We start from the raw sequence: 18,975 nt of genomic DNA, 5'->3' as shown, positions 1-18,975 counted from the left end.
GGAAATCTGAATCTCCCCAAATCATTGCTTAATTATAATAATTTCTCTCAGCAATAAATACCTCTCCAATTATATGTCTTCATTTATCTGTAAAGGGGTGTTTTGAGGTTGTATTCATATAAAATCTCTGTTTCTGAGTAAGTGAAATCCCAGGTATTGAGAGAAATGATTATTAAATGTCCAAATATTGGGGAGATCCAGGATTTTTTCTCTTCTTCATTTGGAGATTATGTCAAAGCTTAGTTTTCTGAAGGGCAGGGAGGATGATGAGATGAAATTTTGGAAATGTTACCCCACCCAACTAGAGAACCTTACAAAGAATTTAATCTAAGATGAATTCCAGCCCATTGTGTTCCACTCAGCCAGGTCTGAACAGGCAGACCTCCTTTTGTCTAGATTACCCTAGGTGGCTTAGTCTTGTATAAGAGGTAAGTCTCTTTGTCCAAGACTGAGTGATCAGAATCCTTTCCCCACCTCACCCTCTTCCTCCATCATTAGAATAAGCCCACCTTTCATTATAATATTCATTCTTCTCAATAATTGTTAACAAATCAGAGCAGATTGCCACCCTCAGAATACCTACTCTTCTAAGGGCATATAAGCATTGAGAGGGCTCAGTGAGGGATCTTTAGCATTCAAGGGTGCCATTAACCTCTTTTATTAATCATATGCTATCATGATTAATAAAATGATTAATTACCCAGAAACTTTGTCTCTCTGAACCTTTTATATGTCACAGTATTTTATACATTTGGCAGTTATTTTGAATATAGTTTATTTTTCTGCCTTTTCCTACTGGGTTATGTTGGTAATTTTCAGAAAGAGTGATGATTTTGCTGGGCTTATTTTATATAGTGCTACTTTACTGAAGTTCTTAATTGTTTCAATTAATTTTTAGTTGATTTTCTATCGTTCTCTAAGTAAACTATTATATATCATCTGCAAAAAGCAACTAACTTTGTTCCAAATCCCATGTGCTTTCCATGGTACAGTGTTCCATGAAGCTTTCCCTGACAGAGGTCAAGTTTGAGGGTTTTAGAGAGAGAAGGAGAAGTTCCTGGGCAGCACCAGATGCACAGTTGCTCCTGTAGCAGCTCTAAGTTAAAGAGTTGAGGGATCAAGCTTTTGTTGTTGTTGTTTTTTGTTTTTTCTGTCTCATGGTTTCTCCCATTCATTATAATTCTTCTATACAACATGACTAATGTGAAAATACGTTTAATAGGAATGCATATGTAGAGCCTATATCAGATTGTAGGCTGTCTTGGGGAGAGAGGAGGGAGGGAGGGGGAGAAAACTTAAAACTTATGGAAGTAAATGTTGAAAACTAAAAATAAATTAATTAATTAAAGAGAAAATAAATGAATAAAAGTGTGATGAATAAAAGTACTCACCTATGTTTTAAAAAAAAAGAAATGCAAGAAACAAGTGTTAAAACTAAATAGTGCTTTAAAAATTCAAAAGAAAGTTGTTTTATTTTTTTCCCTAAATTTTATTCGATAGGAAACATACCTCTATGGTTTTTATTGAGGAGGTTGACCACGTCCATGACCAAATCCACCTCTAAATTGGAATTCTTTTGCTGACCCAGCTCCAGCCTCAGCCTTCTCATCAGCACCAAGGGGCACTTTGTCTGTATGTGTTTCTGTCAGTTTCACCCCCGAGTCACTCACCCTCCAGACCTTTGGGCCTTGGCCTTCTTGTCTCAGGATGACTTCTTCGGAGTGTGGCAGGTACTCAGGGGGCAGGTGAAGGTAATCCCGGCGGTACTGAATGCCCTTGTTGGTGAGGTACCAGTAGAAATGCCTCCATGCGAACTGCTCCTTAACATAGCCACAAGACTTTAGAGAGTGGATGGCCTTCATGGCATGGAGATTGGGCACATTCTTGTCTGCTAGCTCAGGGTGCTTTGGCATGTGGACATCCTTCTTGGCTACCATTACTCCGTCCTTAAAAAGGAGTTCATAGATAGCAATTTGGTTCTTCTTGGGCATCAACATCTTGGCGGTGGTGGCCAGTGCTGCTCTAGACAGAGCCCAGGATAGAAAGGTGGGATCAAGCTTTTTTTTAAAAAAGAGGAGAGTTATTAGTCAATAACAGCCTTTTGGAGAGAAAAGAAGATGCTTGGAATCCAACTCTTTAGAGAGTCAGGGAGCTCCTGGGCTGCATTGGAGATGAGAGGCTTTTGCACATGAAAGTAGAGGCTTAGCAAGGTATGAAAGCCATGATACAGGGGAATAAAAAGCCCAAACTTTGTCCTATTACTGTGAGCAATTCAGACAGTGCAGGTCTGATGGAAAGGGGGTTACCTTGCTAGCAATGCTAAGTTCATTTTTATTCAGGATGGAGGGTAAATTCCAAACCCTATGGATTCCTGAGACTTCAGAGGACTGAAGAGGGGAGTCTTCAGACTCACCAAAATGTCATGGGGCTGCTTGCTTAATAACCACAAGATTATTTCCCTTCTAAGTGGAGTATAAACCACAGGGTGGTGCTATAAGGACTTTATAGTCCTGGGAGAAGGTGGTATGCTCCAGAGAAGAAGAAAGATTGTACTGTTTTAGGTTACTGTGAGTCCTCTAAGTGTTTTTTTGCAATTCCTATGAGGTGGAATAAAGACTGTCCTGTATCTGATATGCAGTGTTACCTTGAGAGTTCAAATGGGATTTGGGAACCCCTTCATCCACATTTGTGGAGACCTAGATAGCAGTTATGGTCAATATTCCCAGAGGCACCGCTGGATGGGAACAAAATTAGCCAAAAAAGTTAGTGATTTGGGGGGAGGGGCTTTCTCCAAGATTGAATCCTAACTTTTTTTACACACAGTTTGGGGGTGATATGCCATTGGTTACATCTCTTTTTGTTTCCTCAACTAGATTGTGAACTCTTTTTAAAAAATTATTTTTATTTCATTAAATATTTACCAATTACATATAATTTTTTTAACAATTATTTTTAAAAATTTTCAGTTCCAAATTATCTTTCTTCCTCTTACCCTCCTTGAGAAGGCAAGCAATTTGATGTTGATTATACATGTGAAGTCATGCAAAACATATTTCCATATTAGCCATGTTGCAAAAGAAAACATAGACAAAATAAAACAATAAAAATAAAAGAGCAAAAAAAAGTATGCTTCAATCAGTATTTAGAATTTATTTCTGGAGGTGGATAGCACTTTTCCATCATAGGTCCTTTAGAATTGTCTTGGGTCATTGTCTTGATCAAAGCAACTAAATCTTTAGTTACAGTTGGTCATCCTTACAATATTGTTACTGTGTACAGTGTTCTCCTGGTTCTGCTCACTTCATTTTGTATCAGTTCATATGTCTTCTGAGGTTTTTCTGAAACCACCTGGCTCCTCATTTCTTATACCACAATAATATTCCATCACAATCATATACCATAACTTGTTCAGCCATTCCCTAATTGATGGGTATCCCCTCTATTTCCAATTCTTAGCCACCCCAAAAAAAAGAGCTGCTATAAACATTTTTGTTCAAATAGGTCCTTTTCCTTTTTCTTTGATCTCTTTGGAATACAGACCTATTAGTGATACTGCTTGGTCAAAGAATATGCACATCCTTTGGGCATAGTTGTAAATTGTTCCCACAAATGGCTGGACTAGTTCACAATTCCACCTATAATGCATTAGTGTTCCAATTTTTCCACATCCTCTCCAGCATTTGTCATTTCCCTTTTCTGTCATGTTAGGCAATATGATAGGTGTAAGGTAATGTCTCAGGGTTGTTTTAATTTGCATTTCTCTAATAAGTAGTGATTTAGAACATTTTTCATGTGACTATTGATGGCTTTCATTTCTTCTTCTAAAAACTTCCTGTTCATATCCTTTAACCATTTATCAACTGGGGTATGACTCATATTCTTTTTTTTTTTGGCAGGGCGATTGGGGTTAAGTGACTTGCCCAAGGTCACACAGCTAGCACACGTGTTAAGTGTCTGCAGCTGGATTTGAACTCAGGTCCTCCTGACTCCAGGCTCTGATGCTCTACTCACTGCGCCACCTAGCTGCCCTGAATGACTCATATTCTTATAAATTTGGCTCAGTTCTCTATATATTTGAGAAATGAGGTCCTTATCAGAGAACCTTGCAGTAAAAATTTACCCCCGGTTTTCTGTTTTCCCTCTAATTTTGGCTACATTAATTTTGTTTATGCAAAAGCTTTTTATTTCACGTAATCAAAATTATCCATTTTACATCCTGTGATGCCCTCTATCTCTTGTTTGGTTATAAACTCTTCCCTTATCCATATATCTGACACATATGTTTTTCCATACTCTCTTAATTTGCTCGTTACCACCCTTTATGTCTAAATCACATACCCATTTTGACTTAATCTTCGTATACAGTATGAGATGTTGGTCTATACCTAATTTCTGGAAAGCTGCTTTCCAGTTTTCCCAGCAATTTTTGTCAAATGTTGAGTTTTTACCCCCAAAGCTTGGATCTTGGGATTTATCAAACACTAGATTACTATGGCCATTTACTGTTGTGGATTGTGTGTTTCATCTATTCCACTGCTCCACCACTCTACTTCTTAGCCAGTGCCAGATTGTTTTGATGATTACCACTTTGTAATATAGTTTGAAATATGAAAGTACTAGGCCACCTTCATGTTTTTTTTTTTTGTTGATTGCCTAGATGTTCTCTATCTTTTGTTCTTCCAGATGAATTTTGTTACAATTTAATTCTTTGGTAATTTGATTCGTATTGATGAACCCTGGAAACCCTGCCTCCTCCCCCAATTTTTCTTGAACTATCCCACAGGGCCAAGTCTCTGGTGTTTGCCTGAGTCATTGACCCATCCCAGTAATCCTTTCAACTGGTTTTTCATTATGGCCCCACTCCCAAACCTCCAATTCTCTGTTACTTCAAACCTAGCCCAGCCCCCTTCATCATCTGGTCCTCCCCCCCCCCCATTCCCCATGGCCCACTGCTTACCATCCTTAATTCCTTCTAGACCCCTTCTCCCAGTCACTCCAGACTACTTGTTCACTCATTCAGATCTTCCCACTCCTTGAACACTGTATATAAGATACATCTTGCCTCCATTAAAGTGCTCAGATTCCTTAAGAGTCTGGCCAATGGCTGATTCAATCTGGGCCGCTTGTCAATACAAGTGTCATAATAATGGGGATTCTTAAAATCTCACCCACCATGACCAATGTTTTAATAAATCTTGTCTCTGGCTGAAAGGAGGCTTGAGTTGAATTCATTGGAGGCAGGACCTGTGTTTGCCCTTGAATTTCAAGGTCCCAGCACCCGTAGATCTCAACAGAATGGCACTGAATAAGTAAATTAATTTGAGCAGAATTGTCATTTTTATCGTATTGACTCAGCCTATCCATGAGCAATTAATATTTCTCCAGTGTTTAGATCTGTCTTTATTTTTGTGAAAAGTGTTTTGTAATTATGTTCGTATAATCCCTGGGTTTGTCTTGGCAGGTAGACTCCCAAGTATTTTATATTGTCTGTGGTTTTTTTAAGTGAAATTTCTTTTTCTATCTCTTGCTGCTAGGTTTTACTGGTAGTATAAAGAAATGTTGATGATGATTGTGAGTTAGTTTATATTATGTAACTTTGCTGAAGTGATTGTAAACTCTTTAAGAGCAATAACTAGTTATACTAATTTTCTGCTGCACAAACCTGTGTACAAAGGGCTGACCAATCAGAAAAATGCGGAATCTCATAGGATAGTGTTGGATTTGAAGTCAGAAAGATAGATTCAAATCCTGCCTCTTACATTAATCAGCTATGAAACCATGAATAAGACACTACCTCTCTGAGTCTCAATTTTTTATCTTTAAATGGGAGTATTAGTACCCATCTAACAGTGTTGTTGAGGCTCAAATAAGATAATATATGGAAGTGCTTTCCAAATTTTAAAACACTATATAAATATCAATAATAATTATTAATAAATACTTGTTGATTAATAGGTTGTCTGACTCTCTTAAAGGTCATGTTTTCTATTCCAGGAGTGTCTAGCTTGATGAGGGCAGAAGCACCTTAATAGAGTTAGTGTATAAATCAGGTCCTCCTTCTAGTTGGCTACCCAGGTAGGCTTTTAATAAATTTTTATTGCTAGTTTCACCTTATACCCCAAAGTGTTGAAAAAGGACCAGGCTGGGGAGTCAGGTGAGGGATTCTAATCTGTTTCTTTCCCCAATTTGCAGGGTGAAGTTACAGCCTCCGTTTCCACCTTTGTAAAATGGGCATGATAATCCCTGCCTTTCCTAATTCACAGGGATAATGTGAGATTCAAAGGAAAAGCTTTCTACAACCATAAGGGTTTGCAAAAGAACAATATATTCACTGACGGTAGCTATCTATGTGGAAGACAGTCTTACGAGCTTTAATACAGTGGGAATGATGGTACTGCCTTGTTAGAACACCCCCTTCTTTTCTTTTCTTTGTACTCCAAGCACGAACATTTGCAGATTTTTGTGTTGCTTCGATTAACTTTTTGCAGTGCTTTGTATTTTGCTTTGTTTGTTTTTGTTATCTGCTCTAAGACAAAATTTATTAATAGAAAAACCAAATGTAAGAACTTGCTATTATTTTCACGCCTTGCATTTCAGACAGAGTGACTGCTTCCCAAGGCTCCCATGCTCTGCCTAGAGTGAGACATTAATATTGTTGACATATAAGGGAGACGTAGGGGGAGACAGGGGGGGAACCAGGGCTCTGGGTCCCAGTAATTAAAGATGTCGGCACTGCCAGAGGCAGCATCTGGTTGCAATTACCAAAGGGGACAGAAGTGATTAGTCACCTTTTTAGTAAGAGCCAAATGTGTCCCTTGGGCATTTCCCTTGAGAGTGCCTCCCACCCTGTCCCTAGACCTCTCCCTCTCTCCCCCCTCCCTGTGCCTGAAAGCCCCCTCCCCACTGATAATGTCCTATGTTTTGAGGGTGTCCAATGTCTCCAGGATCCCAGTGTGTTGGAGGGGGTGAGAGGATTGTCTCCAAGGAGTCTCAGAGCAGAATATAGCAAACTATGAGTTCTCCTACATCCTTCTTAACTTAGTTTTTCTACCATGGATCCCCTACTGCTTTTGTCCCGAAGTCCTTACCCCACAGTCTTGTTCCAAGTCTTTACAACTCATTTGTTCACCATTGGCCCCATTTGGTACAAATGACCGGGGCAAAAGTCACATCACTGAGCCTTGCTTCTTAGGGCCCAGGTCTTCCGATGTTCATTTCGATAGCCAGACCAGTGAGCACTGGGTGTTCCCAGAGATGGGTTCTGCTTTTCCTAGACCTTAAGATTTAATAGAAGCTTAGGTCCTGGATCTTAATGGCAATGGCAATGGAAGACTCATTTCTCCAAGGACAACTTGAAGTTGGGATGGTATGAGTAGAATCGCTCTTCTTTTCTTTCCCAGACTTACTATAGCTTCTCCTCTGGCCTTCACATCCTTCGTCCAAAAGCCAAGAAGCTAGAGCTAAAACTTAGACTCTGGATAGCTTTCCAAAATCTCTGAATTCCTAAACTACCAATCTCTGGTTTGGAGCTGTGGCTGGGTTTGGGGGCACCTGGTAAAGGTTGAGCTCTTTGATTTCTACTGTCCCCTTATTCCTGGAAAAAATAAGGGTAATATGCTTTATAGTTGTAGGCTCCCAGATTTCAGCAGCTTGAAGGATTTGGATTAGAGCCATTGTAATGTGACAAACCATGCACACCCAAGCCTGCAGCCAGGTGGTTTAGGTGGCTAGAGTGATGGGCTTGTGTGACCCTAGGCAAGTCACTTAACCATCTGTAAAATGGACGTGATAATAGCACCTACCTCCTGAGATTGTGAAGATAAGGTGAGCTGATGTTTGTAAAGGGTGCTTGGGAACCTTAGAGAGCCATATAAATGCCTGCTGTTGTTAATATCATTATCATTATTATCGTCAATTATTGTTATCACACCGGGACTAAAATATTACCTTCTTCATTAAGCTCCCCTCCCCTGCCAGACTGCAGTGTGCCGCCCAGGATCGGCCTCAGCTTCCTGGTTTTCGATTTGGCATTTTAAGAAACACCCGGATTCCCCCCATGTGTGTCTCGGGAATGATGAGAGGCACCTCGGATTACGCGGTGAAAGTTTCCCTTGTCCTGTAGGGGTCACTGCTGCTCCAGGACTGGGCAAATCCCGATCCCTAACGAAGGGCTGGCTATCAAATCCGCTAACTGGTAGGAATTTGGGAGCAGCCTCTGCAAACCATCTCCACCTATGTCCCCTGCGAGAGTGGGGTCTGAAGGGGTGGCATACGCGGGGTGATATTCTGGGCCCCGGCATCCACTAAGCTCGTTCTGGTGGGATAGGAGAGGGCAAATCTGTCTCCAGGTCATGGCAAGTTTATTAAAATCAAAGGAGCTGTTGGTAAATACTGCTGACTCTGTTACGTGCCCCCTCCGTTAGGCCCCAGACTCAGAGGCTGGGTTGTAACTACTTTAAAAACACTCCAAGGACTTGACTTTGAAAATTCAGACCCGCCCCCCTCCACCCCACTTCCCCACTAGCCCGCCGCCCCCTCCCCCTTGGTAGTGTGACTTAAGACCCGTGAATTGCTTTCTCTTCTGGATGGGGCTGGCTCTGCACACCCGAAGTGGAGGCCCCGTGCTCCTCCCAAGGTTCCAGGGCAGTCCCTGGGCATGAGGGTCCCACTGAGCCGTCCACCCCCATCCCCGCCCCCATCCCCCGTGTGAGTCACAGTCCGTGAAAGGGCAGAGACGACTTTTTTTTTCTTTCACATAAATATATCGTACTTAAATTAGTTTAGACAGCATGACATCAGAGAGTAATTAAATTGGTTTTTGTTGGAATTCCGTTTCCAATTCCTGAGTTCAGGTTTGTAAAAGATTTTTTTTTTCACTGAGCACCTGCAGGCCTGTGTGTGTGTGTGTGTGTGTGTGTGTGTGTGTGTGTGTATGAAATATTTTCACTGGAAAGGATTCAAAACTTAAAAAAAAAAAAACTGGAGCCCAGAGGCAGCATTACGCCATTCTTCCTTCTTGGAAAAAACCCTCAGACTTAAAACAAGCCTCCTTCAAACCCTCCGTCAGTCCTGCAGGAGAAAAGGGGCGGTCGGCTTTCTCCTTTCAAGAACGAGTTATTTTCAGCTGCTGACTGAAGACGGGCGCACGTCTGGATACAAGAGCGTTTCCACTATGGGACTGGATACAGACGCGCAAGAGGCAGATTTAAAGAGTCTCAGACTGAGCAGAAAGCCCTTCCCGCTGCTGCTGCTGCCGCTGCCGCTGCCGCTGTCGCTGCCGCTGCCGCTGCCGCTGCTGCCTTTGAGGTTTCGTTCCTTTCATGGTTTCTCCTGCCAAACCAGAGGTACCTTCGCCGCTGTTCTCTTTGGTGCCATTCAGCGGCAGGTTAGAGGATGAGACTCCCAAGACTCCTCGCATTCTTGCTCTGGCACCTGACTTGGCTGGACCTAGATCTTATCAGCACTGTTCTGAGTGCCCCAGACCTGGCACAGAGAACCTCAGGGTCCAGACCGGGATTGGCCAAGGCAGAAGCCAAGGAGCGTTCCCCTCCGGCCAGAGGCAGCTTCAGGCCGGGGGGACATGGCTTCAATGGGGCAGCCACTAATGCCAGGGCAAAGGGCAGCGCCAGCCAAGCTGGAGGCCTACTACCCAAGAAGGATCAGCCCAAAAAGATGCCCTCGAGATCCGGAGGTCCTGAGCCCAAGCCAGAATTCCCCCAGGCAAGGCAGGCGGGAGCCCGGACCGTGACCCCCAAAGGGCAGCACCCTGGTACCAAGGTTCCTCCAAAGGGCGGCCCCAGTTCCAGTACCTTCCTACTGAAAAAGGCCAAGGAGCCAGGGCCCCCAAGCGAGCCCAAGGAACCATTCCGACCGCCCCCAGTCACGCCCCATGAGTACATGCTCTCCCTGTACAGGACGCTCTCGGATGCTGATAGGAAGGGAGTCAATGGCAGCGTGAAGCTGGAAGCTGGGCTGGCCAACACCATCACCAGCTTCATAGACAAAGGGCAAGGTGAGAGGCAATGCTGACCCCAGGTCGAGGAGGGATGTCTAGGGGAGCATGTTTATCTCCCTATGAACTGGTCACACATGCATCGCAAGGTTACCTCTTGTATTGTTGTGCATCTGGTTGTGTGGGTTACATGAACTAGGAGGTGGAATTGTAGGAGGTCAGAGCAGGAAGGGACCTTAAGGTTCATCCAGTCTAGTCCGTGAGTTTACAGAGGAGAAGACTGAGGTTCAGACAGGGTGAGAGACTTGCTGAAGGTCACAGTGAATAGGTTGCATGAGCTGGGATGAGAACCCAGGTGTCCTGTTTCTCAGTTCCTTGTTCTTCATTTGCATGGACTCTCCTTCCTTACTTCTAGATGAAGTTAGATCAGAGGTGAGTGTTGGGACTGTTGAGGGGCACAGGGCATTCATTGCAGAGGAGGTGGAATTTCAGCTGGGGGATGGTGTAGAAGAAGAGTACCATCAATGAGTACTCCAGTCCTAAACAAAGCTAAATGGTTTGGTACTTTCATATATAACCCAGGAGAACATAGGCGCTCCTCACTTTTTGCAGCTGTGGTGCTCAAAATCTTCTGTTTCAATTAGCCCACTTAACTCTCTTGTGATCTTGTACAAATGACTTACTTTTTTGGGGTCTCAATTTGTCCCCATATAAAAAAATAAGGGGGTTGTATTAAATGGTTTCAAAGGTCCCTTCCACCTATGAGTTTCTAAAATTCTATGATTCTTAGTACTTCTACTTGAGTGCCTTCTGGGAGGGAGTTTGGGGAAGGGTAGAAGCATATTTATTAAGCACTTGATGTTGGGGGAGGGGGTGAGACTGAGCCAGGTTCAGTGGCAGCAAGCCTGGTTGGGGTGGGGGAGGTAGCCTGGCTGTGTGCCCAGTTAGGGAAAGCTGTGATTCCTTCAGGACTCATAAAGTAAGTCCCCATGTCCCCTAGCACTGAAGTTGCTCAGGGAGGGGAGATGAGGAGTTTAAAAGTCCAATTAGTCACCTTCTAGGCCAACATATGAATACTCCCTGGTGGCAAATTGGTGTTTAGGAAGGATAACACATTCTGACATATACGGAAACTCTGTCGTAGACACACATCCTTTGAATGGTCATCTATAGAAACATATTCACCTACCCAGTGAGTATGGCACACACAGTTCACAGATACACACAGGACATCGGCTTCAATGCAGTTACACATTCTCTCTTTCTCTGTCTCTGTCTCCCATGATACACACATAATCTGAGTATAGAATGTGCTTACACAGAGGACATCACATACTTGCTTGCATGTATATGCCCAACAACGGAAATGTTAAGGTATTTGTTGTTTAGTAAGTTCTCTTCATTTGTACACTCTCATAATGAGGGGTCCCAGCCCCTGTCCTAGTGGAGAAAACATTAAGTAGTTTTCTTAGATTCGGTAGCTTCTTCCTGCACAGTACAGAAACTCTGCAGGAACATCAAGAATGATCCTGTTTCTTTCTCTCTAGATGACAGAGGTCCTGCAGTCAGGAAGCAAAGATATGTGTTTGACATCAGTGCTCTGGAAAAAGATGGGCTGTTGGGAGCTGAGTTACGGATCCTTCGGAAAAAGCCCTTGGATGGGTCAAAGCCATCTATCCCTGGGCGGCCAGCCCAGCTGAAGTTGTCTAGCTGTCCCAGTGGCCGGCAACCAGGCATCTTGCTTGATGTACGTTCTGTGCCAGGTCTGGATAGCCCCCGTTGGGAAGTGTTTGACATCTGGAAGCTCTTCCGAAATTTTAAGAACTCAGCTCAGTTGTGTTTGGAGCTGGAGGCCTGGGATCGAGGCCGTGTCATGGACCTACGTAGTGTGGGCTTTGACCGAGTTGCTCGTCAGGTCCATGAGAAGGCCTTGTTTCTGGTGTTTGGCCGCACTAAGAAACGTGATCTGTTCTTTAATGAAATCAAGGCTCGCTCTGGCCAAGATGACAAGACTGTGTATGAGTACCTATTCAGTCAGCGTCGGAAACGGCGGGCCCCACTCACAACGCGTCAGGGCAAGCGACCCAGCAAGAATCCCAAGGCCCGTTGCAGTCGCAAGGCATTGCATGTTAACTTCAAGGACATGGGCTGGGATGACTGGATCATTGCACCCTTGGAATATGAGGCCTTCCACTGTGAAGGACTCTGTGAGTTTCCCCTTCGATCTCACCTGGAGCCCACCAACCATGCTGTCATCCAGACCCTCATGAACTCCATGGATCCAGAATCTACCCCCCCTACCTGCTGTGTACCCACCAGGCTGAGTCCCATCAGCATCCTCTTCATTGATTCTGCCAACAATGTGGTCTACAAGCAGTATGAGGACATGGTTGTGGAGTCCTGTGGCTGCAGGTAGCAGCATAACCCCTCCAGCCACCCACCCTTCTCCATGGTTATGGACACCGTCAGATGGACTTCTCTTTTCCATCAGTGTACTGATTCCCAGGACCGTTGATGGGGTGGGAGCCACAGCTAAGAGCAATTTGTTAAGCCTCATTTTGCCCTTGGAGGAAGGGTAGTACTTCCAAGGCCTCTTCCAATTTCCCTTTCCATGACTCTGGCTAGAGAGCCCCTCTCCAGAGAGCATCTCTCCCAGAAGGGACGTTCCCATCTGAGGGATCTCCACACCAATCTGAGTACCTCCCAGGCATCAGAGGGTCCCTCTCATGAGGTACCAGCATCAGTGCTGCTCAGACTTCCAGAAATAGGCTATTCCTGGGAAGTACAGACTTGAGGGTGATAGAGGTATCAGGAGTTAATTTTCTTCAGGAAGTCCCTTCTCAGTGGCAGACTCAGTCTCAGACATTCCACCAATATCCTCTCCTAGGGAAGTCTGGCTGCTTCCTGGAATCTACCTGGAAAGATAGCATTGGGTCTGACTTGATGTACACACAAGAGTGTACAGTGACCTTTTCTATTTCCAGCTTGGCAGAAAGAGGAGCTAAATGGGCAAGGGTGGGGGAGCAGGGATGGGGGAAAGGGTATTAGGCTGTTATATTGTTAGATTAAACTGTACATTGGCCAAGATAAAGAGCAAAACCACAACTTACAGCTGTGACTGATTCCCTCCATCTTCCTAAAAGTGATCTTTCCTACATTCAGAATTAGGGTTGGGGAGGGGGAGGCCCTTGCTTTTGTCTCCAGGTGAAGGGGGGTGGCAAGGATACTTGCCTCTCCAGCTCCTCCCCCAACCTGAGCTGTAGACTGCCCAGAGAAAGGGCTGAGTCTGGCAGCTCCCCTCTGACCCCATTCCTTCTGCTCCCAAAGTTGTTTTGGCTGGAAGCCTCTGCCTGCTCCTGGGTGAAAAGAGCCGTCTCTCCATTGAGTTTTCTCACTAACATTCCTCTGTCTGATCAAGTTCTCTAAAAAGGTCTGTTCAATTTTTCTTTAAAAAAAAAACAGGAGGAAAACAGTGACAACTATTTATTGACCTAGGAGTCTTATCCTCAGCACTAAATATGACCCCTGCACATCATCTTAAGTGATGTCCTCCATACTAAGGGTTAATAACCCTTCTGCCTTTGACCTATAAGGGGACTCTGGGATATAGGACTACCTCCAGTGTGGGGCCTCAGAAATAGAACCCTTTTAGTCATGAAAACTCAAGAGATATGGAACATCCTCAGTTTGGGGGATCTAGGACATTAGACTCCCTGAAATATGGGGAAATCAGGGATGTGATACCCCCTCAGGTATTGAGACTTGGGAACCAGAGGGTAAGGAGACAACCTCAGTAAGGGGGCTGAGAATGTGGAACCTCCCCAAACTTAGGAATGTGGTCCCCCTTTAGATGCAGGTACTTGAGATGTGGCCCTTTCAGGTATAGAGACTCCAGGGTTTGGGAGCTCCCTCAGGTTTGAAAAATTGAGATAGTCGACTTCCTGAAATATGTGGAATTTAGAGATATAGTGCTCCCTTAGGTGTGGAGAATTGGAATATGGAGACTAGAAGATGAAGGAAAATCTTAGGTTGAAGACTTAGAATGTGGGGCTTCGTTAGGTGTGTGGACTTAATGATATGGTGAGCATCAGAAACGGGACGGGGGTCTTGACTACACAGCCCACACTCTTATTTCTAACCCATGGATATGTTCAAGATTCTCCAGAGCTGGGCCTTTGATCCCTGTTCCACAAGAAGATGCCAGGTCAGAGAAGGAGTCAGGTACCTAGACACTGGTAATATACCTATGGAGCTGGGAGTGGTGGCATGTAACTGTAATCCTCGCTATTGGTGAGGTCTGCCTCAGGTTGGTGGATTTCTTGAGCTTAGGAGTTCTGAGGTACAATGTGCTAAACCAACTCAGTATCCACACGAAGTCCGGCACCAATATAATGAGTCCTTGAGAGCTAGGGACTACTAGGCTGCCAAAGGAGAGGCAAACCAGCCTAGGTACAAAATGGAGCAGGTCAAAACTCCCGTACTGATTAGTGATGGGATTGGGCCTGTGAGTGACTACTGTACCTCTAGCCTAGGCAAGATAGGGAAACCCAGCCTCCAAAACCAAATAAAAACAAAAAAACCTACAGAGGGGCTCTTCTCTTGAGCAATCAACCCTTGGCTAGGGCAGATCAGTTTCCATTTTGCAGAGTTGCATTGATTTTTGTTGTGGTCAACTCTTGGCCTGGAGCTATTGGAATAAGAGTTTAGAGAGACTGCACTGCTGGTCTAGCAGGAGCAGAGTGAAGATTGGGGACATCAGCGTCCCAGAGAGAAGTGAAAGGACAGGGAAGAGAAATTGAAGATTGATTATTTGAATGTCTATAGGAAATCTAGAAGTCAAGTAAAAGGGAAAGTATGAGAGCCTGGGATGATGGGCACTGAGGGAATTCAAGGGGTGGGAGGGTGAAAGATCAAGGATGTGAATGACTTCCAGAGATATCCGTATCTTGGGCTATAACCCCTCCAGGATTCCTTGGAAGTTTTGGGAAGAACTAGAGGCAGTGTTATATGATGCCTTCCATTGAAGAAAGCTTGGGCCTGGAGTCAGGAAACCAGAGTTCTAAGTTCTGACTCTGGAGCTGACTAGTTGTATGATCTTGAGCAAATCACTTGTTCTTTCTCACCCTCAGACTTCCCATTTGTAAAATGAAGCTTTGGGATTAGATTGTGCCCAAGGGCCTTTCCAGCTCTGACATTCTTTATTTTTAGTATTCTAACAGTAATGACTTCAGGGTGGGCTGTATATGGGGACTGAGAAGCTGCCTACCTTCTAGGAAGTATCAAAGGAGGACACGGAGGGGAGAAGATGGTCACATAGCTTTCTATATAGTTGAACTAGAAAGTCTGGGAATGAGAGGTTGATTGGATCTTATAAGATGAAGGATGGAAGCCTTTCCCCTTTTTCCCATTTCAGGGTCCCTGGTCACCTTAATCTCTATCCAGGGTATCCTTAGTTACCTTCGGAAGATGTCATATAACCTCACTTCCTAAGAGGGTACCCCAGATGATGTCATTCCCCACTAGTTTACCTTTATTTCAATCTTTTATTTCTTAGTTATACCCTGGGCCTGCTGCCCTCCTCCCTGAGGGACACAATCTAGGTATCTGAGGTCTAGCCCAGAAACTAGCTAAGGTTGGCTAGAGCAGGAATTGAAATGTCAGCCTGACAGAGTCCTTGATTGGAACACTGGGTTAACTTCCACTCTGGGCCTCAGTTTCCACATCTCTAAAATAGAGATAATAATATTTGTAATGACTTCACAGTGTTATTGTGAGACCTTGCTGAGACCAGGGCATGTGGCATATAACTGAAGTTCCCCTCTCTGATCAGAACCTCTTGTTGTAACTCTTCCACAACTGCAACCCTCCTAAACCTGCTCTCCACCCTCACTGTGGCCTCTAGTTACTTCACCCCCTCTTATTCAGTCTGTCACCCCTGCTTCAATTTTGCTTTCCTCCCTTCATAGTCTCGGCCCTGTAGTCATACATTCCAATAGTGCCCTTTTCTCCACCTTTGAGTCTCTTATTCCTTTCTCTTTCCCAATTGCCCAGCGCTGGACAATTCTATCAGCCTGTCTTCTCCAATCCTGATACAGAAATACTACTGGAGGAATTCATGAAACTATGTGTCCACTATAAATTTGGGCTATCCAGCCCTCAACTGGGCCCGTACTGCTACAAGGCAATCCTTTTATTTATCCTTATTGGCTCCCAGAGATATTTGTCTGCACTGGAACTGCATGGATGAAAGTCCACTGGAAAGTGGATACAGGATGCCTGTTCTCAAATTATGAAAGCAATTGGGTAGGCAGTTCATTGTATGTATATGTATATGTATGCATACATATATGTATATGCATGTACATATATAACACATACAATATATCTGTATACTGGGCCCATAATTGCACAGGAAAGATGCATGTATGGACATTGCACAGGGCTTTCAATAGTCATGAGCTTTTTGCTGCTACAAAACTCACATTTTTAATACCAATTTACTCCTGGTAATGGTTGTGAATCATAAAACATCAAGATATCAGAAGAATTCAATGGCAAGTTACCCAAAGAGTAATGGAAAGATATATGGTAGATGTAAGTAGGCTACAACATATTACCAATAATGATTCACACTCAAGAAATGGAACAAAATATATCATCATGGACATTTGTGAGTAGAAAGGGAGGTGTGTTAGCCATGCAGCAAGAGTGAGGGATGACAGGTGGGTAACTGAAGGACTGCACTGGGACATAAAAAAAATATTAATAGAACCAAAGTAAGAACTCTGGTATGTTGAGTAGAACCTTTATGGAGAAGTTACAGAAGGACCTTCATCGGAATCATCCAAGATGAGAAGGCAGGAAAGAGTTGCAATCTTTTTTTTTTTTTGGAGGGGGGAAGGCAGGGCAATTGGGGTTAAGTGACTTGCCCAAGGTCACATAGCTAGTGTATGTGTCAAGTGTCTGAGGCCAGATTTGAACTCAGGTCCTCCTGACTCCAGGGCCGGTGCTGTACTCACTGAGCAACCTAGCTGCCCCAAGAGTTACAATCTTAATCAGTGGATGGAATGTACCTTACATGGATACATAAAGCCTTGAATTTGTCAACCTATTTAAGTACTGTCTTCCTATCACGCTCTTGCTATGATTATTCCAACCTTTGCCTTTCCGTTCAAAGCTCTAGCTCTACTCCACTAATTTCTTTCTTAGTGGATGACTTAAATTCCTAATTTACTGCAGTTGAGGCCATCTAATTCAGACTCCTTTATTTCCCTTCAGACAAATTCCTCAAAGCCATTCAGTCTTTGTCTTGTTTCTCTTCTTTCATAGGCAGCACTATATGATGGAGAAATCACCAAATTTGGAGGTCAGAGGAGGTGGGTTCAAATCCCAGTTCTTCTATTTACTACCTGTGTGACACTAGGCAAGTCATTTAAGCTAGTCAGCTAGGTGGCACAGTGGGTATAGTACAGTACCTGAAGTTGGGAAAGCCTGAGCTCAAATCTGTCTTCAGACATTTACTACCTGTGTGACCCTGGGAAATTCACTTAACCTCTGTTTCAGCTTCCTCCTTTGTAAAATGAGGGTAATAATATAACCTATCTCCCAGGGTTGTTGTGATAATCATATGAACTATTTATAAAGTGCTTTGTAAACCTTAAAACAGTATATAAATGTTAGTTATCATTATAATCATCATCCTCTTTGGACCTCAGTTTTCTTATTTGAAAAATGAAAGTCAGTCCATGGCTTATGAGGCGCCTTCCAACCAACTCCACATCTATGCTGCTTTGTATTTCTGATCTCAGGGGATGAAGTGAGTAAGTCTCCTCTGCCAAGTCTAATCCTTCCATCTGTGCTCTTTGTTCCATCCTTGTCCACTACCTTCAGGAGTTTGCCTGATTCCTCAATTCTTCTCTCACTCAACTTCCGTCTCTTTATCACAAATCGGTTCCCATTTTCCTTACAAATACTCTTAGAACACCCCCCCCCCCAACCTTTCCTTCACCTATATAGTCTTTTCACCTGTTTTTCATCTTTCTTCTCCCTTTCACTTTTAAACTAAAAAAATCAAACACCTAATGCATCTTCACCCTTCCATGTTTCCTCAAGGCTCCACAGCCTGGCTTTAGGCTTTTTACACCACCACAGGTGCACATAGATACTGGAATAGGTGCCTCAGTGTGCCAGTACACCTTGGGGTAAGCATTACCATTGCTCCTTCCTCTATCCATGCCTACACTTACCACCCTATGGGAAATGCTCTCCCTAAGGTTATCAGCAACCTCTTATTGGACAAATTCCCTGGCCTCTTGTCAGTCCTCATCCTTCTTGACCTCTCTCCAGTATCTGACACTGTTGACCACCCTTTCCATTTTCATATTCTTTCCTCCCTTGGTTTTTACCATTATGCTCTTTCTTGGGTCTCTGCCCTCATCTCTGACAGCTCCTTTATAGTTTCTTCATTAGTTCCTCTTCCTTTTTTGCCTCTCTAGGTGTGGCTATCTCACAAGCCTCTGCCCTTAGCTTTGTTTCATCTCCAATCAACCCTTTCCCATGAGGACTGTATCCACTCCCATGGCTTCCACATTCAGCTCTGTGTAGCTAACTCTCAAATTTACATCCTCAGCTCAGACCTCTCCTCTGAACTTCGGTCACATTAACCGAGATGTTGTTGGCACAGTCATCTTTGATTCTTCCTTCTTCCTCAAACTTCATCCTCCCCAATCCAATCAGTTTTTCAATCCATTGATATTACCTCCACAATATCTCTCATATCTTTCCCCTCCTTTGCACTCCTACTGCCACCACCTTTGTTCAGACCCTCATCACTTCCCATCTGCACTATTGTAAAAGTCTCCTAACTGGCCTCCCTGCCCCAATCTTTTCCTTCAATTCATCCTTAACCTACTTGTCAACATTTCTTAATGCAGTGCTCTGATAATTTCACTCCCGTACTCAAAGACTTTCACTAGTACCCAACTGCCTATTGAATCAATCAATCAACAAGCATTTAGTATGTA

General features: G+C 43.8%; 1 protein-coding gene and 1 pseudogene across 1 annotated transcript; one reads left to right on the top strand and one right to left on the bottom strand.

Annotated features, from left to right (window-relative positions):
• Positions 1-1,520: 1,520 nt before the first annotated feature.
• Positions 1,521-1,997, bottom strand: LOC118841463 (annotated as a pseudogene).
• Positions 1,998-9,393: 7,396 nt separating this feature from the next.
• On the top strand, positions 9,394-12,368 carry GDF5 (growth differentiation factor 5). Its single transcript, XM_036752540.1, has 2 exons — positions 9,394-10,012; positions 11,500-12,368. The coding sequence occupies exons 1-2, from the start codon at positions 9,394-9,396 to the stop codon at positions 12,366-12,368; spliced, it is 1,488 nt and encodes a 495-aa protein (XP_036608435.1).
• The last annotated feature ends 6,607 nt before the right edge of the window (positions 12,369-18,975 follow it).

Source organism: Trichosurus vulpecula, chromosome 3 (genome assembly GCF_011100635.1).
Source record: "Trichosurus vulpecula isolate mTriVul1 chromosome 3, mTriVul1.pri, whole genome shotgun sequence".
NCBI lineage: Eukaryota > Metazoa > Chordata > Mammalia > Diprotodontia > Phalangeridae > Trichosurus > Trichosurus vulpecula.
The sequence above is the reverse complement of the archived record's forward strand: the minus strand, read 5'-3'. Positions and strand labels throughout refer to the sequence as shown.

Bases quoted from the DNA above. Each gene is read 5' to 3' on its own strand.
- GDF5 (XM_036752540.1), top strand. From the start codon at position 9,394: ATGAGACTCCCAAGACTCCTCGCATTCTTGCTCTGGCACCTGACTTGG. The intron at 10,013-11,499 runs GTGAGAGGCAAT...CTTTCTCTCTAG, and splicing joins CTTCATAGACAAAGGGCAAG to ATGACAGAGGTCCTGCAGTC.